Below are 24,500 nucleotides of genomic sequence, written 5' to 3' on the forward strand. Positions count from 1 at the left end.
CTCATTTCAAAAGACACAATTCTCCAAAAACTGAGCCAGGAGGTCCTGAGAGGAAGGAGACAGTCTTGCAAAGTGGTCCCAACCTCTCCATCGAGTTCTGTACCCTCCCTGGCCGCCCAGTGCTGTTGCCTCCCAGACAGAAGTGTGCCTTTAGCAGAAGAAACAAAATCCCTAAGGCCTGGGGAGGAGAGTCCTTCAGGGGAAGGGCTGTGGGGTTGGAGACCCTTTCTGGTTTCTCCTTGGATTGATCCCACAAAGATCGATGTCCGAAGAGCACAAAGCCATTCTCCAGGGCACAAATGCTAACGTTCCTGCCTGGTCTTGTGGAGGCTCGGAGGCTTCCAAGACAGGTCCTTCTCCTGGGGCAGAGGATACACGTTGGCCACGAGGGCACCAGCAATTCACTAAGGGGTGGGAGCATCTTCAGAAGAGGGCGCCCCCCGAATTGGCATGCCAGCAGCCCATCCAGGGCAGCTCTGCGGCCCAGCGGCCCGAGGTGGTCACCCGTAGTTTGGCCTGGTCAAGGCGCCAGTAGCGGTCATCTCTGAAGAAGATGATTGAGCCATCCGGCCGTGGCAGGGCACCGCTGACCTCCTTGGGGACACCACCCCAGTCCCGCAGGCCTCGGGGGTAGTAGGGCTCCACCTGCAGTCCGTCTGGGGCCAGCACATAGTAGCGGGCACCCTTGAAGAGGACGAGTCGGCCCAGAGGAGGGAAGAAGAGGGCGGCGTCGGGGTGGCGGGGCAGGCCCCCTGCCCTGCACAGCTGTGGTGAACCCCACACTGGCTTGGGGCCCCGGAACCTCCAGCATCGGCTCCCTGTAAGGCATCGGGAGAGCCAGGGTGAGCTGGTGGCTGTCACCCTTTGGTCCTCCACCTCACCTCTGTCCCCCCAGACCCGTGTTCCCCCTCATGTTGGAGCCCAACGTGGTCAGAACTTGTGATCATCAAAATGGATCTCATGGTACTAGTAATTTCTTTATACCCAGTTAAGGAGGGACCGTGGTGGCCAACTTCCAGCAGGTGTCAGCAGAGGGCAGACAGCGCTGCGGGGGCATCTCCCTGAATGGGCAGTGGACCACAGGGAAGGCCAGTCACCACGGTTTCTGCGGATAGTTCTATGAAGGCAGGAATTTCTGTTTTGTTCACGACTGTATCCCAACACCCCCAACTGTGTCTGATGCGTGAAAGGCACTCAATATTTGTTGGATGAGTGAAACTATTTACCCAAATATACTGCACACTCCTTGTGACATGTTTTAATCCTCCTTCCCCAACACACTTGAGGGATTATTTTTCCCATTCGAGATAATTCAAGTCCAAGTGACAGGCCCAACCTCACACAGCCAGGATTCCAAGGAAGCAGGATTTTTCTGCTGGATTGCAGAGCTCAGGAGTGGTCCTCTGCTCTCTTCCTCTGCAGGTCTCCCACCCTCTCTCTCTGGGACAACCTCAACACCCATGCCCCGCAATCCATCACTGAAGGAACCTCTTGGTAGAGTTCCCTGGGGCCACAGGTTCAGAGTGGAATCGGGACTCCACCCCTCTCTTGACCTGGGAGAGAACACCTCCCTCCTCTAGGCCTCAATTTTCTCATCTGCCCCAAGGCTGGTACCTTTGAAAAAGTAGAAGTCTCCACTGTCCAATGATACGGCAGCAGCCTCAATGTGGGGGGGCAGCCCCGCCCACCTTTCCTGTAGTGGGCGTGGCTCTGAGACATTGCCATCCGCGGACACCTCCCAGAAGTGGCTTCCTTGAAAAATGTACAGTCTCTGTTGCCCATCTGTCCGGAGACAAGAGAGTTGAGTGACCATCAGCCTCTCGCCTTCTTTCCAGGGAAGGTGCTTTCCTAGAACCAGCTTCCCAGACTCAGGAGAGAGGATGTAGCGAGCACAGCTGGGGAAGGCATGCAGGAGGAAGCAAGTGTTTTGCTTGGCATTGGCTTGCTACCCCTGCAGAATGCTTGTGGCTTGGGATTTCTGGATTTTTTAATTCTTAACCCCACCTCGTATTCCAGCGCTGGAGACCCCTGGAGATGTGGAGGAGGAAGGAAAAAGGCAGTGAGGCACAGGTGGGACCATCTTACCTACAGTGATGGCATCAAAGGAAGAGTGGCAGTATTTAGGACCCTGGATTTCGGGGCGCCTTCCCTGTGGTCTGTGGGGGTCCCAGGCCTCAAAGTCAGTGAACAGTTTTCCTGGGAGCTGGATGGCCACGGAGCCCCCCTGGGGCTTCCCTTCATGGGGAAGGAGAGAAGAGGGAGAGAACACACACTGGTTGCGGCGTGTGTGGAGGGCTCAAGACCTCTCTTCTGGTTCCTTCTATCGTTATCTAGTTTGAGAGGCAGGGGGGGGTCTAAAAGTTTCCTTGGTTATTATTAACCATAGCACTAAACTCAAAAGTCTTCTCTCCTACTGAACAGTGTGGGAAAGAGGCCTCTACTGAGCTAAAACTGGAGTGGCAGACCACCCAAGAGTCAGGCACTAAGAAGAGCAGAAGGTTCTCTTCCCTGAGTCCTGGGCAACACGGATGGCATGAGGGCAGAGTTCAGGGTCTGGGCTGCAATAGTTAGAGCAATCATAATAATTACATCATTATACTTATGAGAGTGAGGCAGGGTCCAACAAGCTTGTAATTTGGCACCAGGTCCTGCATTGTGGTCTACAACTTTCTAGCTGTGTGACCTTAGACAAGTTACCTAACCTCTCTGAGCCCAGTTCTCCCCATCTGTGGACAAAAAGATACCTCATGAGTGTGTTAAGTGCCCGGCAGATAGTATACACTCACGAAATAGCAGCTGTTCCGGAAGGTTTCTTAGGCCACAGAGAAGTTGGTACCCCTACTAGCGCAACAGCCCTGTGAGGTAAGCAGGGCCTCAATGATTATCCCCTTTCTCAGAAGGTAAAACTGAGAGCTCTCAGAGGGGAAATGCTTTGCCTAAGAGCAACTGCTTATCAGGAATCCCATGGTGACTTGAACCCAGGGCTCTGGCCCTGCCCACGCACTGGGCACTCTGAGCTGTGGCTGGCTGGGTGGCAGCCCTGGCCAGTTCATTCTGGAAGGGGTCAGGGTAGGGGCGGGTTACCTCGGCTGGGTCTACCTCCAGACAGAGGCCCAGGCTTGGAGGAAAGCGGGCACCAGCGTCAGGGAGGGGGAAGGCTGGGGGAGGGCAAGAGGAGCAGGAATGTGGGCTGGGATGGGGGAAGAGGTGGGACCGGACACTGGGTCTGAGTGATGGGGCAGCGATGGGAGAGGAACTGCCGAGGCCGAGGCTGGGGTTGGGCAGGACTGGGGAATAGAGCGCCAGGCAGGGCGGTGCGCGGGACCTGATTGGGATGTGAGGGGAGCCCGCGGCTTCGGGATCGCGAGGGACCGGTGACGGGGAGGCCGGATTGCCGCGCTTGGGGCGGGGGGCTCCTGCTCGCCGCGCTGGCGTGCGGGCCCCGGGGCTGGAACGGGGGACTGGCGGTGGACAGGGCGGGGGCTCACCATACAGGCCCTGCACCGCAAGCACGTCGTCCCAGCTGAGCAGCGCGTCGCGGCCCAGCCTCTTGTAGTACGGCGCCATGAGCGCGCGCGGCGCAGGCGAGTGCGGCAGGCCGAGCGTGTGGCCGATCTCGTGCGCCAGCACCACGAACAGGTTGCGCCCGCGGCGGCGGCTCAGGGACCAGCGCTCGTCGCGGTCGAAGTGCGCTTCGCCCCGGCGGGGCAGGAAGGCGTGCGCCAGGGCGCCCCCTGCAGGCGGCGCGGGGGGGTCAGTGGGGGTGCCACTGCCCGCCACGCCCCCCACGTCCCCACCTTCCCTTGCGGAGCCCCAGGGGTTGGGTGTGGTTGTTTTCAGCTGCACAAGTTACCTCCTCATGACCTCTGGGAGAGGTTCAAGTGGGCAGCCCTGAACCGAAGACTAGGCTGTGGGGTGTAGACGCCAGGGAGGCAGCGTGGTGTACAGACCCCATGGGTTTCCATCCCTGTTTCCCTGTTCACTAGCTGTGTGACCTTGAGCCAGTCGCTCCCCCTCTGATCTGAAATGGGAATGATGATAATGAGCTGCTTCTTCCTCACGGGGATTACAGAGGACTGAGTCTCTATACCAGTAGGTTACGCATAATACTTAGTGCCTAGCCCATGAGGAATGCTACACGGAAAGTATTTTCACAAAGATCTAGAATAGGTATAGTGGTTATCCCAGAGGTGGGCACGATGGGACCTTCTGAATGTCAGTAATATCGATTCTTGATCTGGGTGCTGGGTATGTTAATGGGTATATATAGTCTTTAATAAAAAGCACATCTATTTTTGTGTTCTTGCCTTCCTCTGTGGGGCTCGCTCTAGTAGGAGTGAGCAGAGGGAAGGAACAGACAGGATCAGTGATGTTGGAGCTTGGGGCATGCCCCGGGGGGTTATCAGCTACGCAATTCCAAGGCCCTCAGACATCACAATTCACTTTTTGCAGGGGCCACGGTCAGCAAAGGGCAGGGTGATAATGTTGGCCTAGAAGCCTGCCGAGGGCACTTCCTGCATTGCCTTCTTGGAGCCCAGGCCAAAGGGGATTGACTACTGTTAGAGCAGAGTCGCCTGGGGTGAGGAGTCGCAGGGGCATGTGAGTGTAGGAGGAATACATGCCTCCTGTTTTGAACATGCCTGGAGCTGTCCAAGCAGTGGTAGCCCTTTCGGTTCACTCCTCACAATAATCCTGGGAGACAGATGGCAGGTTTCAGAGAGAGAACGCCTAAACTCAGAAAAGACAAAGCACCTGCCCCAGATCGGAGAGCTTTCTCCCAGTCCGGTGCGGTCTTAGCCGCCAGACTCCAGTGGGGCACAGGCATGAACATTTCATGTAGGTATCAGGGCTGAAGTGAGTTACACGCAGGAGCACATATATGTTACGTATGGATTCGTGAAAAGCTTAGATTTCTGCCAGTCCTATCCCCGGTCCCAGCAACAGGACCTGGACGTGGACTTTGCTGGGAGTGGGCCTGAAGCAAAGCAGAGCAGCGTGAGGGAGGTGAGGGCCCACATTCCCTGGCCATACAAGGGCTGGAGTTCCCACTAGGGTGAAGGGGCCCAATTAGGGCTCCTTTCCTCGTTAGGGCATGGAGGGGGCTGGTGGGGTGGGAGGGTGATGTACAAGTAGCCTGCAGTTAGGTTCTGAAGGCCTGTGTTGGCCAGAATTACTGCCATAAGCCTTTAGGTTGGGGACAAACAGGAGAATTGGCTGGGTTGTGGGAACACAAAGCACTTCTGTGGTGGGTAAGGGATAGAACGCCTCTTACCCTGTGGCAGTGACTGTGGTAGTGGGTTTGGGGAGGGCAAGAGTTGGGTAGTGGTGGCCTCTGGATGTTTGTCGGGTTGGTGGTCGTGAGAACATCCACTTTGGGAGAACAGGGGAGGCACAGGCCTGTCTAGAAGCAGAGGATGGATGATGGGACCTCAGAAGCTTCCCCCAGAAAATACTCTGGAATTTGCAAAGCACTCTCCATGCAGAACTTCATCTTGCCATCCCTTCAGTCATGTGCCACATAACTGGGCAGAAACCATTGCTCCCATTCTATAGGGGAGGAGACTGAGGGTTCTTTGAAGAGGGATCCAGCTTGACCAAGGCTGAACGGAGAGCAAAGGCCCCATTGCCCTCCCCAGACTGCCTCTCCCAGCTGGGTTCCCCTCCTGCCATGGGAGAGAGAGGCTCTGTGTCAGCACCTGGGCCATCAAAGGCATTGCCCAGCCCGTCGTTGTGGTCCCCTTGGAAGAAGGTGAGGCGGATGTCAGCGGGGACTGTGGCTGGAGCCTCCCAGAACTGCAGGGCTGAGACGTTGCTCCACAGTTGAAAGGCGGCACGCACGGCCCCGCGAACTGCCGGTTCCGGGAGGTGCTGTGGCCAGTTCACCAGGCGGTAGGAGAGGAGCTGCTTGTACCACTTGCTGCCTGCAGGCCGGAGAGGCCATGTCAGTCATACCTACCTGCGGAGCCCGGGGCTGGTCCCCAGGGACCCATATGAGGTGGTGATTGGCTCTCCTCCAGGGAGTCCCGGATTTGAAGGGGAAGACACAGCCCTTGTCCTGGGAAGAGCCCATCTGGCTGGGGAGACACTGCTCTTGAGCCGACAGGACTACCCTGGTCCCAGACAGTCCGCAGTCTAGTGGCTTGGCCTGGGGAGGTCCCTAGGGGAGATGTGACCTCTGCCCAGGAAAAGCCCCCACCCTAAGGACTCTCTGGTCCGGGTCTTCTTCCTCACAGCCTCGGCTGAAACTGAAAACCGTTCTGCATGTCTTGGTGGCAGCAAATCCCTACCCCTGGCTGCTGTGTCAGGGGGTGGAGGAGAGATGGGGCCGACAGGGCCACAGCTGTGACCCCCTCTCACCCCTTCCTCCTCTCCACCCCTCACACCCGCCTGCCCCTCCCGTTCCAGTGCCGCAGGCCTGCTGCCCACCAGCTACCAAGACCCGTTTATTAGAGGTCTTTCCCTGACCCCTAGCCCTCCCCCTCACTTCCTCAGGGATTCTGGAGAGCTCCAAGGTGTAAACAAATCAGAACACAGGGTGTGTTTTGTCACTCACTGAGACTGGAGAGAAATTTTTCCATCTCCACTTAGTTATGAGCTTCTGTGCCTTTGCCCAGAACTGCAGTTCCTCCCTTGGACCTAAGACGCTGGCCTCTTGCCCAAGCCTCATGTCTACTGAGTCCCCCTGCAGCCCTCAGCACACCCAGGACCAGGGTGCTTAGAAAGTCCAGATCGCGAGTTTTTCACCGGCTATTTCTGAGCCTTGCAAAGCTCAGGGGCTGAGACTGTGACCCCAGCTGAAAGACTCACAGCTCAGAGCCAGGTCTCATGGGTCCAGGGGGTGCAAAGCTATCATGTGGTTTTTGGGGTCTCAGTTTTCCAACTGGATCACAATTCCTGAGGTATGGGTGACAAATAGGCAGGCTAGGCCAGCGGGCACAGCCCTCTCTCTCCCTGGAGGAAAAATCGAAGGTTCAGACCACCTGCCCTTTTGCCTCTGGGAAGTCCTTGCCTAAACGGGGCGGGGGGGGGGGGGGTGGTGGCTGAAGTCATGGAAGGCTGGCCCCCTCCTTCTCCAACCTTTCTGCTCTGTTGTGGGGAAGTTGAGACCAGGGGAAGGGACCTGCCCAGGGTCACAGAGTGAGTGAGTAGTCGAGCTAGGCCCTGAGCTCAGGCCCCGACATCTGACCTAGCGAACTTTCCACTACACCACACAGGTAAGCAGACACATTTGTTAAGACTCAAGACTTATAAATTTGCCTGACATGGCTCCTGTGGGTCAAAGCAGGGGCTCTGCTTGAGCTGAAATTCTCCAGATGGGAGGGAGGGTGGTCAAGAGCCGAGGAGCTGAGTGCCCTTTCCCTCCCCTATCCCCTGTGGAAGTGGGGGAGGGGAATGTCTTTTCTCCCACCCTGAGCCAAGCTCCATTCAAGGCAATGCTGCCTTCCCAGGCCTGTTTGGCCTGGCAGGCATCCAACCCCTCCCAGCCAGTGACCAACCCTCACGGAGGGAAGAGGGAAGGATTCTTAGGAAGGGAGGGAGACGAGGAAGGCGGAGGGAAGGCCTGGGATCCAGAGGTGACTCGGAGGGCTCTGGACTGGCTGCCGCTGGGCACTTCCACACCCTGCTGGGGCTGACTGACTCCCAGACCCTCCCCACCCACCTTCAAGCCCCCAGAAGTGTGAGAAAGCTCCTTCTGCCTCTTTGCCTGGGGCGGGGGGGGGGGGGGGGGCGCCCCCCCCCCCCGCCGCCCAGGGGGGGGGGGGGGGGCCCCCTCCCCCTTTGGGGGGGGGGGGGGGGGGGGGGGGGGGGCTTCACTCAGCCCCGGCAAAAAAGGGAGAGGGTGGGCAGTTCTCTCACTCTAGCTAGGTAAGGTGACAGCTTCCAGGATACAAGTCCTCTGTGAACATGTGTGTGTGCATGCATGCGTGTCTCTGGAGGAGGGCAGGGAGGGCATATGGGTACATGACTGAGAGAAAATGGATAATTTTCCTTGGGAGGGGTTGTTGGTATGCCTGCCAAAAAGGAAGACCCCCCCCTCACCCACCACCTACCCCCACCAGCAGCCCGAGGCCTCTCTCTGTCCTCTTCCTGAGGTAGGTCCTTACAGAGCAGGCTGGCCACCTGGGGCCCCATCCTGAACTCTGGCCCAGGCGAGGCTGGATTCTGCAAAGACCCTAGGCCACAGAAGCACCTGGCAGTGCACCCCCCATGCCCTTGCCCCAAAATCCAAAAGGGAAGAGGGAAGGAAAAGGACGTGGGGAAGAGTGGAGACCTAGACACCTTGCTTTGGGGAGGACGCTGAAGTCCTGACTCCCAAAAGGCAATGGATACTGTGGAAAGAAGGCTGGTCGGAATCCCAGCACTTCTACTCTCTAGCTTACATAGCAAATTATGGAATCTCTCCAAACCTTGGTTTCCTTATTTGCCAAGTGTGGTTGGTAAGACTTACTTGTGGTGAAAACGAGAAGGCAAATGAACTAGCAGCATACAGCTGCCAGGCACATGGTGGGTGCTCGGTAAATGCCTCCTCTTGTCTCCTTCCTTTTCTACCCCGGGACCCCCTCCACACACCCCAGCTCCATGGGGGACTGAGGGGGATTGAAAATCTCCCCTGCAGGCACACCTGAAATGAGACTGCCAGACTGAGCAAATAAAAACATGGAACACCTGGTTAAATTTGAATATTAGATAAATAATGTTTTTGTATAAAAGTGAGCACAAAGCAATGATTTGCTATTCATCTGACATCCAGATTTACCTGGATGTCTCATATTTTATCCGGCAACCCTACCCTGGAACCCGACGTTGTCAGGAGAGCACTCGCCCACAGAGTCGACAGTCACTGGCCTAGAAATCCACATCATTTTTACGGCACCCACCCGTGTTCTGGGTTTTCTCACATGTGGCATCTCACTCGGGCCTCCCAGGGATGAGAAGGCTTGGCCACACTCTGGCTCTGTGGCCCTGGGGAAATTTCCTCAGCTCTTTGTCCCCTAGTTTGCCTCTCTGTAAAATGAGGATAATGATGGTCCTTATCTCCTAGAGTTGTTATGGGATTACGTGACTTAACCCATTTAGAGCCGCACTTGGCATATCATAGACGCTCAGGAAGGGTCAACTGTTATTAAACACATTCTCCAAAGGAAGGCATAGGAAGTGTTCAGTGCCTGCCAGGCATACAGCTCCTTTCTAGGGAAGGTCTTCTCACTCGGGGTAAAAGAAGTCAAGCTGCTGTGGTTCAGGTTGTGAACAAGAGGGGAAAGTCTCCATCTAACCTGAGCCACTGCTGTCTGAACTAGGGGTCACGGTCAGACAGTGACATGGGGCCAGGCTGGTTGGGCAAGGCTACCAAAGATGCCTTTGCTGGAATCTCTGTTCCAAATGGATGCTCCAAATTGAACAGAGCCAAATGGGTTCCATCAGCGACTCCCTGGAGAAGGCAGGAGAAGATGCTGCCAGAAGGAAGGATCTAGGATGCTCAGGCTGTGCCTGGATGGCCCTGGAGGCAGTACCCCAACTCTCTGGGAGACCACCTGTAGCTGGGAAATGCCACTGCCGAGACTGTGTATGGGGCCGCCCCACCTTCCACTGCCAGCCCCTTCCCCTTGCTGATCAGGGCCCATTTCTACTTTGCAACCAGAAAGGGCCTATGTCCTAGATGAAGAAATGGAGCATGACACACTGCCGAGCCCAGAGCCCCAGCTCCTGGAATGCTGTCCCAGCTCATGCTACGTCTCTCTTTTAGCTCTGAGGTCCAGAAACATGGTGGGATGCAGAACATGTGGACACCAAGCGTCCAGACCCCATTACTGCCATCCTCCAAGAGCTGAGGGGAACGGCCCACAGCTTCCTTCTGGATCAGCAAAGAAATAAAAACGACCTATGAACCTTGTGTTGTGTTCACAAGGGATATTGTTGGTGCAAGCAGCTAAGGCAATTTAAGAGGCAATGGCCCAAAGTGCTCGTAGTAAATTGGTTATAGATGAAAACCTGACTCAACAGCCCCATCTGGTTAGAAATCCTAAACACCGCAGAAATCAGGTCAGAGAAAATTAGACTTAGTACAAAGAAGATGTTAAAATTACACACAGGAAAACTTGTTGGTGATGAAGACTTGAGAGAAGAATCAGAACTTCATAAATCTTAGGTCCGTAACATTTGATCCTAGAAGACTGAATCTGGACAAAAGGGAGGAAGAGGAGGTGAAGGAAAGATAAAACCTACAAAAGGAGAATCACAATGGCAGAAATCGTGATGTATAAAATGAGCAGTGATGAAATGTCTTGAATAGGCAAATCCACAGAAACAGAAAGCAGGTGGGTGGTTGTCAGGGGCTGGGGGAGGGGGCAAGAAGAAGGGGAGGAGGAAGGGAGAGGGGGAGAGGGAAGGGAGTGACCGCTAGAGAACATGGGGTTTCTTTTGGAAGTGATGAACATGTTCTAGAATTAGATTATGGTAATGGTTGCACAATTCTGCAAATATACTAAAAACCACTGAGTTGTACACTTCCAATGGATATATTTTATGGCATGTGAATTCTATTCCAATTAAGGCTGCTCAAAGCATGCTATAGACAAAATAAAACTGACTGGTAAATCACATCTTTGTTGAATCACTCTTACGAAAAAAGAATAAATCCCGATGAGAACAACTTTGGGAAAACACAAGGCAAAATGCTGGCAACAGTTCACAGCATAACCAACTGATCAAGGAATGAAGGGGGCTCGATGGGGCTTGTCCTGGGAAACATCGGCATAATGAAAATTCATCCATGTCTGTAAAATTCTGATTTAAATGTCTGTGTTCCCAAACATGGCCCTCCACTTGACCGGTCCTGTTCACCCACTGCTCTCCCCTCTCCTGTCCTAGGGAAGAGGATACGGACAAAGTCCAGTCCCAGGCTGGGCTGGATTTTTCCTCTGGCCGTGGGACTTCTGGGCGTCGGGAATCCCAGTTTAGCTAGATTTCAACAGGGCTCACCTTGCTTTGCAAAGCGTTTCTTACGCCTCATTTTGGCCCGGCGTCCAGCGAACAGGGCACTAACCCTCTCGGTCCAGGCCGCCTGACTGTCTGTGTCTGCCACCCCACAGCGGGGCCGCATCATCTGGCGCAGGGTGGCAGGGTCTAGCGTGCCGCTGATGGGCAGCTGAGATACCCACTGGAACTTCCTGTCAGGAGGAATTGAGATAAAGGAGCACAGCCGGAGGGTGTGGGTGGGGGTGAGGGCAAGGAGCTTCCCAGGAGACAGCAGGAGGCTGGTGGAGGGGGGAGGGGAGGGAGCAGCGGAGTGTGACCCTTGGACACAGGTGGGAGGCCAGCCTTCCAGGAGGAGGGAAGCGGTGACCCAAACTTTGCCCTCTGGCACCCCCAAATCCCCACATACCTGATGGCATTGCTGAATCTTGCCGCGGTGAGGTCTTTGGGGACCTGCTCATTGAGATATCCGTACTTCTCCAGGAATGCCTGGGTGGGGGGAAGGAGTGTCAGTTTTCCCACGGTGTGGCATCCTCTTCCCTCCCTTGGTCTCTGAGGGTCGAGGGTCGAAGGTCGGTGGCACATGATCAGGCCCAGTCCCAATGAGGTCTATAAGCTATAGGAGAAGGAGTCCTGGGACCAAAGCCAGAAGGACATAGACTCCGTTCCAGGCCACCACTGACTAGCTTGATGGTCTTGGGCAAGTCACTCAGTATGTTCAAACTTTAGCTTCCTTAATTCTCAAACTGATGGAGCTGTCCCTCCCTAGAGAATTTCACGGCACGATCAGGGATCTGGAGAGGCAGGCTGGACGAGCAGAGTTAGGGGCTCTGGAATCACGCCGGCCTGGGTTTAAATCCCAGTTAGCAAAGCTATTTCTCTAAACTGCAGGTTTCTTAACTGTAAAAGGGGCTTAGAAACAGTACATAACATACAGGTTTTCTTGATGAGGCTTGATCACAATAGAGTGTACAAGGCACTTAACACAGGGCCTGTCACTGGGGAGAGGCTCCAGACGGAGCAGTTTTATAAGTATAAATGTGCGCTCAGCTCTGCTTCTGAAACATCTCACCCGTCTAGGGGGGTGCTCTGTATTGATCAGAAGTTGGGCCGGTCACCTGCAGCTCTGCCATGCCTGGCTCGGGAATTAATTTTCTCTCTATTCTGGCTTCTTCCTAAACAATTCACCTCCCCCCAAATGCAGACACATATAAGGCCCTATGAACGACAGATGCACTTGCCCTCAACTCTATGGTTTGTATAAAAACTCGTCTCCTTAGAAAATTTGTTTATGGGGGCACCTGGGTGGCTCAATGGGTTAAAGCCTCTGCGTTCGGCTCAGGTCATGATCTCAGGGTCCTGGGATCAAGTCCCACATCGGGTTCTCTGCTTAGCAGGGAGCCTGCTTCCTCCTCTCTCTCTGCCTACTTCTCTGCCTACTTGTGATCTCTGTCTGTCAAATAAATAAATAAAATCTTAAAAAAAAAAGTTGTTTATGGGGGGGCACTTGGGTGACTCAGTTGGTTAGGTGTCTGTGTTCATCTCAGGCTATGATCTCAGGGTCCTGGGATTGAGCCCTGTGTCATGTTCCCTCTAAGCCGGGAGTCTGCTTATCCCTGTCCCTCTGCCCCTCTGCCCCGCTTGTGCTTGCGCACTCTCTCTCTCTCATTCTGTCTCAGATTAAAAAAAAAAAAAGTGTTGAGGGGCACCCTGAATGGCTCAATGGTCTGAGCCTCTGCCTTTGGCTCAGATCGTGATCTCAGGACCCTGGGATCGAGCCCTGCATTGGGCTCTCTGCTCAGCAGAGAGCCTGCTTCCCCCTCTCTCTGCCTACTTGTGATCTCTCTCTCTGTCAAATAAATAAATAAATAAAATCTTAAAAAAAAAAAAGGAACTTGCAAGTTCCTCTTTTCAGTCACTCATTTGTGAATTTATACAATGTACGATGTACACCGTCAGGTACAATGACCAACAAGCCTTGTGGATAGAGACAGATGGTAGAAATACGGACCACAAGCAAAGGAGGCAGTTCAGGTGCTATAAAGAAAAGAAATTGGGTGATGTGATTGAGAATAATTTATTTTTTTAAAGATTTTATTTATTTATTTGGCAGACAGAGATCACTAGTAGGCAGAGATACAGGCAGAGAGAGAGAAGGGGAAGCAGGCTCCCCGCTGAGCAGAGAGCCTGATGCGGGGCTCCATCCCAGGACCCTGGGATCATGACCCCAGCTGAAGGCAGAGGCTTTAACCCACTGAGCCACCCAGGCGCCCCGATTGAGAATAATTTAAAGAGAACTTTTCCATCAGAGAGGTCAGGGAAGTACCCTGTGAAAAGCTGATCTTTGATGTGAGTCGTGAAGAATGAGAAGTGGCTGGCTTGCAGCGAGATGGGAAAGGCTATTACAGGCGGAGGAGCATCAGACGCAGAGCCCCAAGCTAGGAACCAGGGTGAGGGCTCTCAGGAACGGAGGAAGGCTAGAGCGCAGTGAATGTGAAGAAGCAGGTCATGCGATGAAGCCGCAGGGAGAGAGGCAGAACTGTCACCCACGGTAGGGAATGGGAGCCTTCATTTAATCCTGATCAGGTGGCTTAACTGTGAGGGCTGACAGAAAGAGAGTAATCCGGGACGGCTTACGTTTGCCTTGGAGGGTGAAGCTAGAGACCATGTAAGGAAACCAGAGGAGGGGCAGAAGGGGGTGGATTAAAAATAAGATACACACTCTGATGTCAACTGGCATTAGTTGTATGATCCCGGAGCTCAAGGGAGAAGCCAGAACCTTCCATCATGTGATGGCAGTGGACCCGGATGTGACCCCCCCGAGGAAGTTAGTGTGCCTAGAGAACATCTCATGGCCCAAATGCCTTTTCGCCCCGCCTGCCCTTACACACCTAGAAGCTGCTCTCTCCGCAACCACGTGTGTGGAGGCCATTGGTGAGAAGTGTGGGACTCATCATCCTTACCTCTCACCAGCCCTGCCCTTCGGGGAAACAATGCGCTTGGCTCCCTGCCTGCCCTTGTCCCTGAGAAAGCCTCATCGATGGATGAAAAGAAACGTCACCCCGGCTGTTTAATTCTTTTTTTTTTTAATTTATTTTTATTTATTTGTCAGAGAGAGAGAGACCACAGGCAGACAGAGTGGCAGGCAGAGGCAGAGGCAGAGGCAGAGGGAGAAGCAGGCTCCCCCATGAGCATGGAGCCGGATGTGGGACTTGATGTGGGACTCGATGCCGGGATACCGGGATCATGACCTGAGCCGAAGGCAGCCGCTTAACCAACTGAGCCACCCAGGCGTCCCACGGCTGTTTAATTCTTATACAGACACATATCGTCTCTCCATGGTTAGCCCTCCTGGCTGTGTTACCTATGGGGAAATCATTTTCTGTCTTCCTTGTTCTCTTACTCACTTTTCTTTGCTGCGTTTCTTGAATCGGCTCCAATCACGGCTGCTGCCTTAAGGAGAAGGCGCAAATTGAGAACAAAACCAGACACGAAGAGCCAGGATGGGCAAGCTCCTAAGCCTTTGCAAATATCCAGCTTGGGCTTTGTGAATTTCATTATATCCGCCCTCAGCGACCTCCACACCCACTTCTCAATAAAGCCACTTTCCAAAAGGAATCCTTGTTCTAGACAACGAAACACTTCCCAAGTCCATTTTGTTATTTTTCTACACTAATTTATTCGTATGTCAGTACTATTTTCTTTTTCTCCCTTTCCAAGTTTGCACTATTTGGGGAGGCATAATGGATTAAAGGAGTTCTAGTGGCTTAATCTGGAAAACCATTTATTGCCCAAAATAGTGTGGCATCATGGAATAGCCACCGGGCTTGGAATCAAGAATCTGTTCCCAACCCTCACTCTGGGTGGCCAGGGACAAATCACTTAGCATCTCCGATGCTGCTGCTGCTTTTTCTTCTTCTTCTGTTTCTTCACCCGCAATGGGAAAACAAGAATAAACCCACAGGATTCTCCGAAGGATTTTAATTTATTTTATTTTTAAAGATTTTACTTATTTGTTTGTCAGAGAACAAGCAGAGGGAGCAGCAGGCAGAGGGAGAAGCAGGTTCCCGCTAAGCAAGGAGCCTGATGCAGGACTCAATCCCAAGACCCTGGAATCATGAACAGAGCCAAAGGCAGATGCTTAACAGGCTGAGCCACCAAGGCGTCCCAATTCTCAGGAGGATTAAGTAAAGCAATGCCTATCTAGCATACTTAGTAAATATTCCATAAACAGTTGACCTAGTTGATTTACCTTAGTAGAAAAATTAAGACTTTCGGAATACAACCCGTCTATAAGATGGGAACTGCTCAGAACCAGGCGGTCACAGCTCTGTTCTCAATTCAGCTCTACCTTAGACTTGCCCCGCCTCAGCCAAGTGCCTGATTCTCTTCTTGCCTCCTCCCCTTCCCTTGGTGAGGATGGGTAGAGTGGCTTTCTAAAGGAAGTCGGAAAATCAGTGTCCCCTTTGAAGCCGATTTGCTGAGTGACTTGGGAGAGACCGGGTCACAGGCTAACAGGCTGGCACTCCCTGTGCTCCTCCCCCCAAACCCACCCATCCCTTATCAGAAAGTTGGCTCTGATTCTGGAACTATGAAGTCTTGGACAGAGCAGAAGGGAGGGGATATTGACTAGCGGCGTCTCCTGTTTCCTGGCTGGGCTGCCGTGCCTGGTACTTTGGCAGGCAAGGTGGACTGGAGGGCAGGATGAGGGTGGAGGCTTTTTTGAGGGGTCTATCAGAGGGGAAGTCCTGGGCCTCTCTTCCTGACTGGTCTCTGGCACCCTGTGGGTTGCAAGGCAGAGCTGAATTCCCAGGAGGCAGTGTGAGAGTGAGAGCATGAGACCAGGCCAAGAATGAGAAAAATTAATTTTAAGAATTTGACATTTTGTATTTCCATAAAAGCACTTAAGTATTTTTTTTAAAGATTTTACTTATGCATTTGAGGGGTGCCTGGGTGGCTCAGTCATTAAGCCTCTGACTTCGGCTCAGGTCATGATCCTGGGGTCCTGGGATTGAGCCCCGAGTTGGGCTTGCTGCTCAGCGGGGAGCCTGCTTCTCCCTCTCCCACTCCTGCTTGTGTTCCCTCTCTCACTGTGTCTCTCTGTGTCAAATAAAGAAAATCTTTTAAAAAAATATTTTATTTATTTATTTGTCAGAGAGAGAGAGAGCACAAGCAAAGGGAACAGCAGGCAGAGGGAGAAGCAGACTCCCAGCTGAGCAAGGAGCCCAATGGCGGGACTCCTCAATCCCAGGACCCTGGGATCACGACCTGCACTGAAGGCAGATGCTTAACCGACTGAGCCACGCAGGTGTCCCATAAATCTTAAAGAAAAAAAAAGGATTTATTTAGTCACTTGAGAGTGAGAGAGAGAGAGCACAAGGTGGAGGGGAGTGGGGGCAGAGGGAGAGGGACAAGCGAGTCCCCGCTGAGCAGGGAATCTGATGCAGGACTCCATCCCAGGACCACGGGATCATGACCTGAGCTGAGGGCAGACCCTTAACCGACTGGACCAACCTGGTGCCCCTCAGTCAAGTATTACAATAGCAATCACCAGAACTTAAGGATTCCTTTTCATTTATATTATTTTTAATACGAACATTCATATTTTTAATATAAACATTTAAAAATTACATGTAGGAAGGGGGCCCTTCATATCCTCAGGGCTGCGTGCTCTAAAGTTCCGTTGGGTGAAGGCCGAGCCCCATCGCGGGCTGAGGGGGAGGCGTGGTCGAGACACACTCTGCTCCTGCAGCTGTCCCTAACCCTTTCTGTAAGCCCATCTGCCAAGCCTCCGTTTTCCCCTGCAAAGGTGACAGAAATGGCCTGTCTGCATGGGAGAAAGAGCAGGGGTGGGGGGGGCAGGTGACAGCATGGTGAAGGGGTCCCAGAAAGAGACACAGGACGAGGAGGGGGAGCTCCCATTCTCATTTCAGCTCGACCACTATTGCCTTGGAGGGTCATTTCCCTTCCAGGCTGGAGCTTCCCTAGGGCTCGTCTTATATTCTCTTAGGGACCCCCTGAGCTCTCCCTGGGGTCACCCCCGTCCCTCTGCACGGAGGCTGTATCCTGGCTGCTCCCCATCTGCCTTGCAGTTCCAAACACAGGCTTTTCTCTTTGCCCCATTCTCCACCCATCCTCTCTCCCGGGGACGCTAAGGCTTAAGGTGAGTGGAGAGGAAGCTGCAGGACCGTGCCCTTCTGTGATTCACCCTACTCAGGCCTAAAAGCTTGTGACAACCTGCCTCACCCACTTGGTCAGGGCTGGGGCTACTTCCCTGGGGAGTCGCCTCTGAAAAGTCCTGGGAGTGGCTGTGGTGTCTGAGTAAAATGAAAACAGTTCTTCCTGGGACCCAGAAAGCTGAGTGGAATCAGAACCCTTGAGGTTCTGGTCCCGCATCCGTCCTGACTTGCCATGGGAGGGTACGTAGAGCCCAGCCCACTCAGTGCCCAAGGGATGGAGAAATTTCTGGCCATTGTAGCAATGAGGTGTAGCAAAATAAATTGAGGCCCAAGTCAAGAACTCTGAGTCACTGGCCTGCAGGGCAAGAGCCCTGGGCTGTGTCTTGAGTTTTATTCCTGTGCTACTAAGAAGTGTCTGTCCTTAGGCAAGTTCTGTGCCTCTCTGGGCTTCTGTTTATTTCTTTACTTTCTTTTCTTTTTTTTTTTTTTTTTTTAAATATTTTATTTATTTGAGAGAGAGAGTGAGCATGAGCGAGGGGAGGGTCAAAGAGAGAAGGAGAAGCAGACTCCCCATTAAGCAGGGAGCCCGATGACACGGGGCTCCATCCCTGGACCCAGAGATCATGATCTGAGCCGAAAGCAGATGCTTAACCAACTGAACCACTCAGGCGCACCTGGGCCTCCATTTCTTCTTCCATAAAATGAGAAGGTTGGATTAGAGCTAAAATATACTCCAGCTTCATCTATTATCATAGCCTTGCTTCTGCAACTGATTAGCTGTGTGAACTATGGCAAAGTTGCTTAACCTCTCTGTGCCTCAAAGTGCGACATACAGGTAAGAATGCTTTAGCTTTCTCACAGGAGTGTCGTGAAAATCCACTAAGAAGACAAGATGCTCTGGGAAAGCTTTATGACAGTTGTCCCATTAAAAATGTTGTTTCCCCGTTATAGTCACAGAACTTTACTGCTGGAAACGGAGCTCGTTAGGTAAGTCTAGGAAGGGCAGGTCTCAGTTTTATGTCTGCAGAGTGTCTGTGACACCCTTCATATCAAAGAACTGCAGGAGCAAAACTGAGAGAGGAAATCTCCAGCAGACTCCCCGATGAGCCGAGCATGGGGGCCGACATGGGGCTCGATCTCACCACCCTGAGATCATGACCTGAAAGCAAGAGTCGGATGCATATCCTACTGAGACACCCAGGCGCCCTGAGACCACGAATTTTTAAATTGCAAAATGGCAAGATCATGCGGAAATCGTGTTGCTCTACCTATGACTTATTCCATCTCATGTTACATTTCATTATGATTTTAGTCTTTTCATAGTGACTCTACGTGATTGTCTTTGTCATTCAATACATCTTGAGCGCTATTAGCCAAGTCAAGATGCAAGGGATGATAGCTGACGTTCTGCCTTGGCATGTTCTATATATAAAAATATTTTTCTGGTAATCAGGAACATGACAAGTCCTTGACTAGTATAGAGTTTTTAAGAGTTCTATACCTTTGACCTTCCCAATCACCTTGCATGAACATAGGCAGGACAGGCATTGCTAATCCCATGTTAAAGATGAGAAAAGTGAGTCTCAGGGGAGAAAGCAGAGTCTTGCTAAAGGCTCTCAGGGGAGCAACAGAACCAGTCCTTGAGTTCAGATCCTCTGATGCTTATCCCAGGACGTCTTATTTCACATTCAAACAAGTAACTCAGAGGATTTACAACTGGAGGCACAGGAACCAGATGGCTCTCTCTACTGGAGAGACAATGATCAAATGAGAAAAAGGTAAAACTGGGGATGTTTCTAGCTGAACTCCTTCTGTCTCCTCTGTAAGCAGGTCCAGGGCCAGAGCAGAGGAAAGAAGCTGCTTCTGTTGTGGGCTCTAGCTTTCAGTAGAGGCTGGGATCACATTTCTCATCACACCCCAAACAGGGCATCTGACAAGCCACAGGTATGCAATGGGGCTTAAGCCTGTTCCTTTTGCTCTCTGGCTGCTGGGTTCTACTGAAGGTCTAGGGGCAGTGGGACCAGCTGGGACCCTTCCCTTTTAATTGAGAGCAAATGCCTCCCTTTCCCTCTGTCTGACTCCCTTTATCTTCTCCTCCTTTCTCTTGTTCCTAGTCTCATATTCACAAAGTTTTTTGTGGGTGTAGCCTGGATAACCTCTTATCCCCACTCCTTTCATTTTTTGTCCTTAAGGAAGTTGGAAAAGATTAGCCGGCCAGTCTCCATCCAGACTGCTCTTGTACTTTTTTCTCAGGCCAAATATTCGTACTGTGTGGACCCATGGTCCTCACTACACTTGTAGGGCTACATTTAAGGGCACAAAATCATGCCCTAAAGGCTGGATTTAGGGAGAGCTGTCCACCCATCTCCCCACTGTGGTCATGCTTCCCCACCCAGCTTTTGCCAGATCCCTTGGTTTTCCAACTGGTTTGACAACTGCTTTTCCACCAGCTCGTGGTCCTCTGGGACCCTCCAGAGCCTCTTCTGCACTTCTATTCACCCTGCACCCATGAGTCACTCCTCCGCTCAGCTCTTGGGAACAGCTTCCACACCCGGGCTTCTGGGTTTCTGACTCACAAAAAGTCAAATGAATGGCTCTGGGTGTGAGAAACAGACACTGCATCTGGGGGTGGTTACTCCACAGAAGCTGCAGTGTTTCCCTGGAGAGACGAACTAGCCAGCTCCTTGCTGTGCCGGCGTACTGGGAGGAGCTGTGCAGATCTGCGTAGACCACCGAATGGAAGGTAGGTCCCGACATATCCCCTGGTGTTTAAAGAGGGTCCAGGGGAAACACAGTAGGTAGCTCCCCAGGGACAGTCTGTGTCACCCAAGTACATGATAGGGCCTGATTGCGAATGGGAGGGGGGCCAAGGTGATGAGGTCATCGTTAACTCTCAATCTTGCAACTCAGCAGTGGAGGCCCTTCCTCCCTACTAGTGTCGTGAGCAGCCCTAGTTTTCCCATGTGGGCAACAATGAACTCGTTCATAATGCAGCTTTGTAAGTGGTCTGTCTCCTCCCAGGCAAAGCCCACTTTGGAAAACCCTCAACTTTATTGTTTTGTATGCATACAAGGGACACACACTGGCAGGCACACAAGGCACACAGAGACCTGGGAACACAGACACATATAGACAGACACAGACACGTAGGCAGATGAAACATACACACGCACACACACACAGGTGCCAGCATACAAACATACCAAAGCCAAAGAATGTTAGCTCAAAGAGAATCCCTGAAGAAGCTTGACTCTCTTACTTTACAGAGGAGGAAACTTTCGCCTGCAGGAGGTCACTAGCCTAAGATCACACAGCTGGTTTTTATGATGTCTTTCTTTCTCTGTCCTGAACTCTGCACTTTGCCCACGAGCTCAGCAGGAGTGCTATGCTTTGCTTGGGGTCTAGCTCTCTGCACCCCAGTCAGGGCATTAGACCCGAGCAAAGAGCTGGGGTGATCACGGGGCTCACTTTGTGTGGTTTCCTTCTGCGGATGGTTGTACTTCCCCAAATGACCACAGTAATACCTCCCATTCCCATGCTCTTTTTACAGTGACTTCAGCGTCCCTGCCACCAGCTGTGGGGTCTATGTTCCCTCCCCTTGACCTGGAGTGTGTGACTTGCTCCAGCCGGTGGGGAACAGCAGAAGGGATGCTATGAACTTCGTCGACTCAGTCATGAAGTCATGCTTGTCCTCGCTCTCACTCTCCCTCTCTCTTGCGGAACACTCATCCTGGAGACCCAACCACCATGTCTGGGCCCAAACTAGCCCACCTGGAGAACCCATGTGGGGAGGCCCCCAGGAGAGAACGGTGGCCCCCAGCTGACAGCCAGAGAGGTGAGTAAAGAGCCTTGCGATGACTCCATCCCCCAACTTTGTAGAGCAGAGACAAGCTGCCCTCATGCGCCCTGTTTGAAATTCTGATCCACAGTATCTATGAACATAATACATGTTTGTTTTACTTCACTAAGTTCTGGGGTAATTTATAATGTTGTCATAGTAACTGCAACACCATCTCTTAGGAATGATAGCTCTGTGCTGCCTGTTGTCCGATGCTGAAAATAGTTGCCTTACATATTTTGTCCTGTGTTATTGTTCTTGGAGAGCTAGTCACTGAACCAGTACTTCATTTGATTTTATTTTTTTTACAGATTTTTATATATTTATTTGAGAGACAGAGCAAGTGAGCATGAGTGGGGAAAGGGGCAGAGGGACAAGCAGACTCCCCACTGAGCAGGGATTGATCCCAAGATCCCGAGATCATGACCTGAGCTGAAGTCAAATGCTTAACCGACTGAGCCACCCAGGTGCCCCGACCAAGCCAGGACTTTAGTCTGAAGCTCTGTTCTCTAAAATAATGATTAAGATACTAACAATAACAAGAATATTGAGAGGAGCTTCCTTTTGACTGTTTGCTATGTACTAGGCACTGTGCTAAGCATTTTACACACGTTATCTCAATGAAACCACACAGCAGTCTTACGAAATAGGCATTGTTAACCTCCATCGTACAGAGAAGAAACCCAAGGTTCAGAGAGATTAAATGATTCACTGATGGTTTGCACACACGTCTGTCTGACACCGAAACTCATGCAACTGACCATTTACAGAAGCACGTATAGACACACTAACACCACCGAATTGCGTATGTATACATATATATGTACATGCATAGGCATATAGAGACACATACACATTTCAAGTTTATATTTCTTGTTCTCAGAGCTAAAAATCCCCATCCCCCAATTATGTTAAAAAGACTGCAAGAGACTCAATCTGCTTAGTATTATGCTTCCCAAGCACACCCCAATATAAAATTCTCTCCATCTGGGGCCACCACAGGCATGGGCGGCAGAGAGATTGTCTCTGTTCTCCTGCCAAGGATTGCCTGGGACCCGGACTTGGTGGGGAGGTGGGGCGGTACTCTTAATAGGACTTGGCTTGGTAGAAGGAAGCCTTCTCCTGGGGCCGTGAGGACTGTGCACTTGATGTTGTAAGATTCTAAATTCAGTGAAACAGAGTGACTCCCAAGTGTGTGAAAGCAGAGAGTGCAAAACAAGAGACCATGCTTGGAAGCGGAGGAGGTGGCCCCCATTGTTGAAACGGGGTCATTTCCAAATATTCCAGAACAGTGATAGGAGCTGGCTGCTGGAAGGAAGAGCCATTCCGTAAGGGCTTCTTCATTCTGGAGTTTTCTTAGATTCAGCATGCCAACTTCTAGGGAATGGGAATAGGAGGGTACTGAGAAGTTCTGGACTGGCAGTTTTATTAATTTTTTTAAGATTTTATTTATTTCTTTGACACACAGAGAGAGACATCAAGAGAGGGAATACAAGCAGGGGGAGTGGGAGAGGGAGAAGCAGGTCTCCCGCTGAGCAGGGAGCCAGATGTGGGGCTTCATCCCAGGACCCTGGGATCATGACCTGAGCCAAAGGCAGATGCTTAACAATTGAGCCACCCAGGCGCCCCTGGACTGGCAGTTTTAGAGCAAGAATGAGAGAGACACTTAGGGAGCAAGAGTCTCAGAGCAGAGCGCCAGGCTCAGGAATTTAGAACTCCTTAAAATAGTGGAGACCCCAGGGCGCCTGAGTGACTCAGTGGGTTAAAGCTTCTGCCTTCGGCTCAGGTCATGATCCCAGGGTCCTGGGATTGAGCCCCCCAACCGGCTCTCTGCTCAGCAGGGAGCCTGCTTCCCCCTCTCTCTCTGCCTGCCTCTCTGCCTACTTGTGATCTCTGTCTCTCTGCCAAATAAATAAATAAAATCTTAAAAAAAAATAGTGGAGACCCCAGTCCTAATCTTGAGAATAGATAACAACACAGAGATGCTTCTTTGGGGGAAGAAAGAAGTGATACTCATGTATTACAATCACCTTTATCTGGAAAATAGATACCCCAAGTGGATCCCCGTCCCTGCCTCCAAAGAGCTCCCCCTGTGAAACCTACAACAAGCAGGTGAGTCCCGAGCAGGACAATGAAATGAAAAGTGTTTGTTTCGCCACCACTCCCTGCCCCCTTTCTCAAGTTCAGTCCTGAAGCACTGTTCCAAAGCTCCTTAGAAGGAGTTCTTGGGACTCTAATACTCTTACCCATTTTACAGGTTAAGAAACTAGTGCCGAGCTTCGATGCCGCCTAGCTCAAGCTGGGCAGTGGCAGCCCCAGCCCAGTGCCGTCTCTTGTGTCCCGGCCAGTCAGCGGTATCCTCTCCACCTCACCCATCTAGGGGACTCCGCAGCCTCCGGGAAGGCTCGGGGCATCCGATGAACGAACTGCCAAGTCTCCGCAGCCTAGGTGGTGAGGAACAGTAGACTGCGCCAAAAAGGGGTGCAGGGTCTGTCTCCATCTCAGCCGTTGCCCGCCTGTCCCATCTTGTGGCTCCCTCCCCACCCACCGCCCCGTCCGGAAAAATCAATGCAGATCCCGGCGCCTGTGTGGTCCCAGCTCTGGCACCGGGGAGAACGCTCCCTAGGCTCTTTGTGTGCGGACAGGGAGAAGGTAACGCAGATTGCCGGCTCAGATGAGACCGCCCAGTGGCCCGACTGCAAAGTTCTGGAGGGTCTCTAGCACGCGGCCCCCTCTCCGCCCCCTCACGCATCCTTTACCTCCGCCTCCCTGCGCAGCTCCTGGCCTCCGCGCTCGGAGAGCTGGGCGTCCAGGCCGCCCCACAGTAGTAGCGGCAGGGCGCGCAGCAGGAGGCCGACACACGCCGCCATCTCGCCGCCGCTCCTGCCGCGGGGCGCGGGCTCGTGGGGAGCCCCCCTGCGCGCGAAGCTGCTCTAGGCGGTCAGTGGCGCCCGGGACCCCCCGGGTGCTCTGGCTCTGCGCAGCCCCTCCCGGCGGAGCGGGAACGCGGGGGGGGGGGCGGTGGCTCGCGGGTGCTCGGGCTCCAAGCGCAGGGCCGCCCCTTTGGGAGCGTCGCCGGGAGCCGGCCCGAAGTGGTGCAGCCTCCGCAGTGCCTGCCTGCGGATCGCCGGCCCCGGGACCCGGAGGGCAAGGGAGGAAGGGAGGGAGGAGGGGCGGGGGCCGGGCATGCCGGCCCCACCTACTCCGCTCCGACGCTGGAACGCGCGGCGGTCCCGGAGCCTCTTCCGCAGGCTGCACAGCCTGGCCCGATGCCCGCCGCCGCCCTGCCCACCGGTTCTCTCGCCAGCCACCTCCAGCTGATCCGGATCTCTCCGGGGAGGGCTGGGAAGAAGAGTCTCGCGGAGACTGTAGCTACCTAAGACATCGATCTTGGAGCGTCCTGGCTTGCCCGAGGGTCACATTATTTTAGCCAGGCTGGCAGGGGGCGAGGCCCCTGGCTATGAGAGAAGGAGCCCTGGGTTGGGTCCAGAGGAATGGGGTTTCAGTTC

At 52.9% G+C, this 24,500-nt stretch overlaps 1 protein-coding gene across 1 annotated transcript; it reads right to left on the reverse strand.

Moving 5' to 3' along the window:
• On the reverse strand, positions 1-24,093 carry LOC111151611 (matrix metallopeptidase 28). Its single transcript, XM_022509707.1, has 8 exons — positions 23,751-24,093; positions 11,384-11,463; positions 10,981-11,168; positions 5,697-5,921; positions 3,489-3,734; positions 2,086-2,235; positions 1,615-1,782; positions 1-818 (listed from the first exon to the last, which is right to left on the reverse strand). The coding sequence occupies exons 1-8, from the start codon at positions 23,859-23,861 to the stop codon at positions 424-426; spliced, it is 1,563 nt and encodes a 520-aa protein (XP_022365415.1). The 5' UTR covers positions 23,862-24,093; the 3' UTR covers positions 1-423.
• Positions 24,094-24,500: the final 407 nt, after the last annotated feature.

Source organism: Enhydra lutris, unplaced genomic scaffold, assembly GCF_002288905.1.
Source record: "Enhydra lutris kenyoni isolate GAN:26980312 unplaced genomic scaffold, ASM228890v2 scaffoldscaffold26, whole genome shotgun sequence".
Lineage (NCBI taxonomy): Eukaryota > Metazoa > Chordata > Mammalia > Carnivora > Mustelidae > Enhydra > Enhydra lutris.

What these genes read in the sequence shown, in the direction of transcription:
- LOC111151611 (XM_022509707.1), bottom strand. Translation starts at nt 23,861, where the DNA reads ATGGCGGCGTGTGTCGGCCTCCTGCTGCGCGCCCTGCCGCTACTACTG. An exon ending in GAAACGCTTTGCAAAGCAAG is followed by an intron (nt 5,922 to 10,980) that starts GTGAGCCCTGTT and finishes TCCGGCCTGCAG; the next exon opens with GCAGCAAGTGGTACAAGCAG. An exon ending in CTTTGATGCCATCACTGTAG is followed by an intron (nt 1,783 to 2,085) that starts GTAAGATGGTCC and finishes GTCTCCGGACAG; the next exon opens with ATGGGCAACAGAGACTGTAC.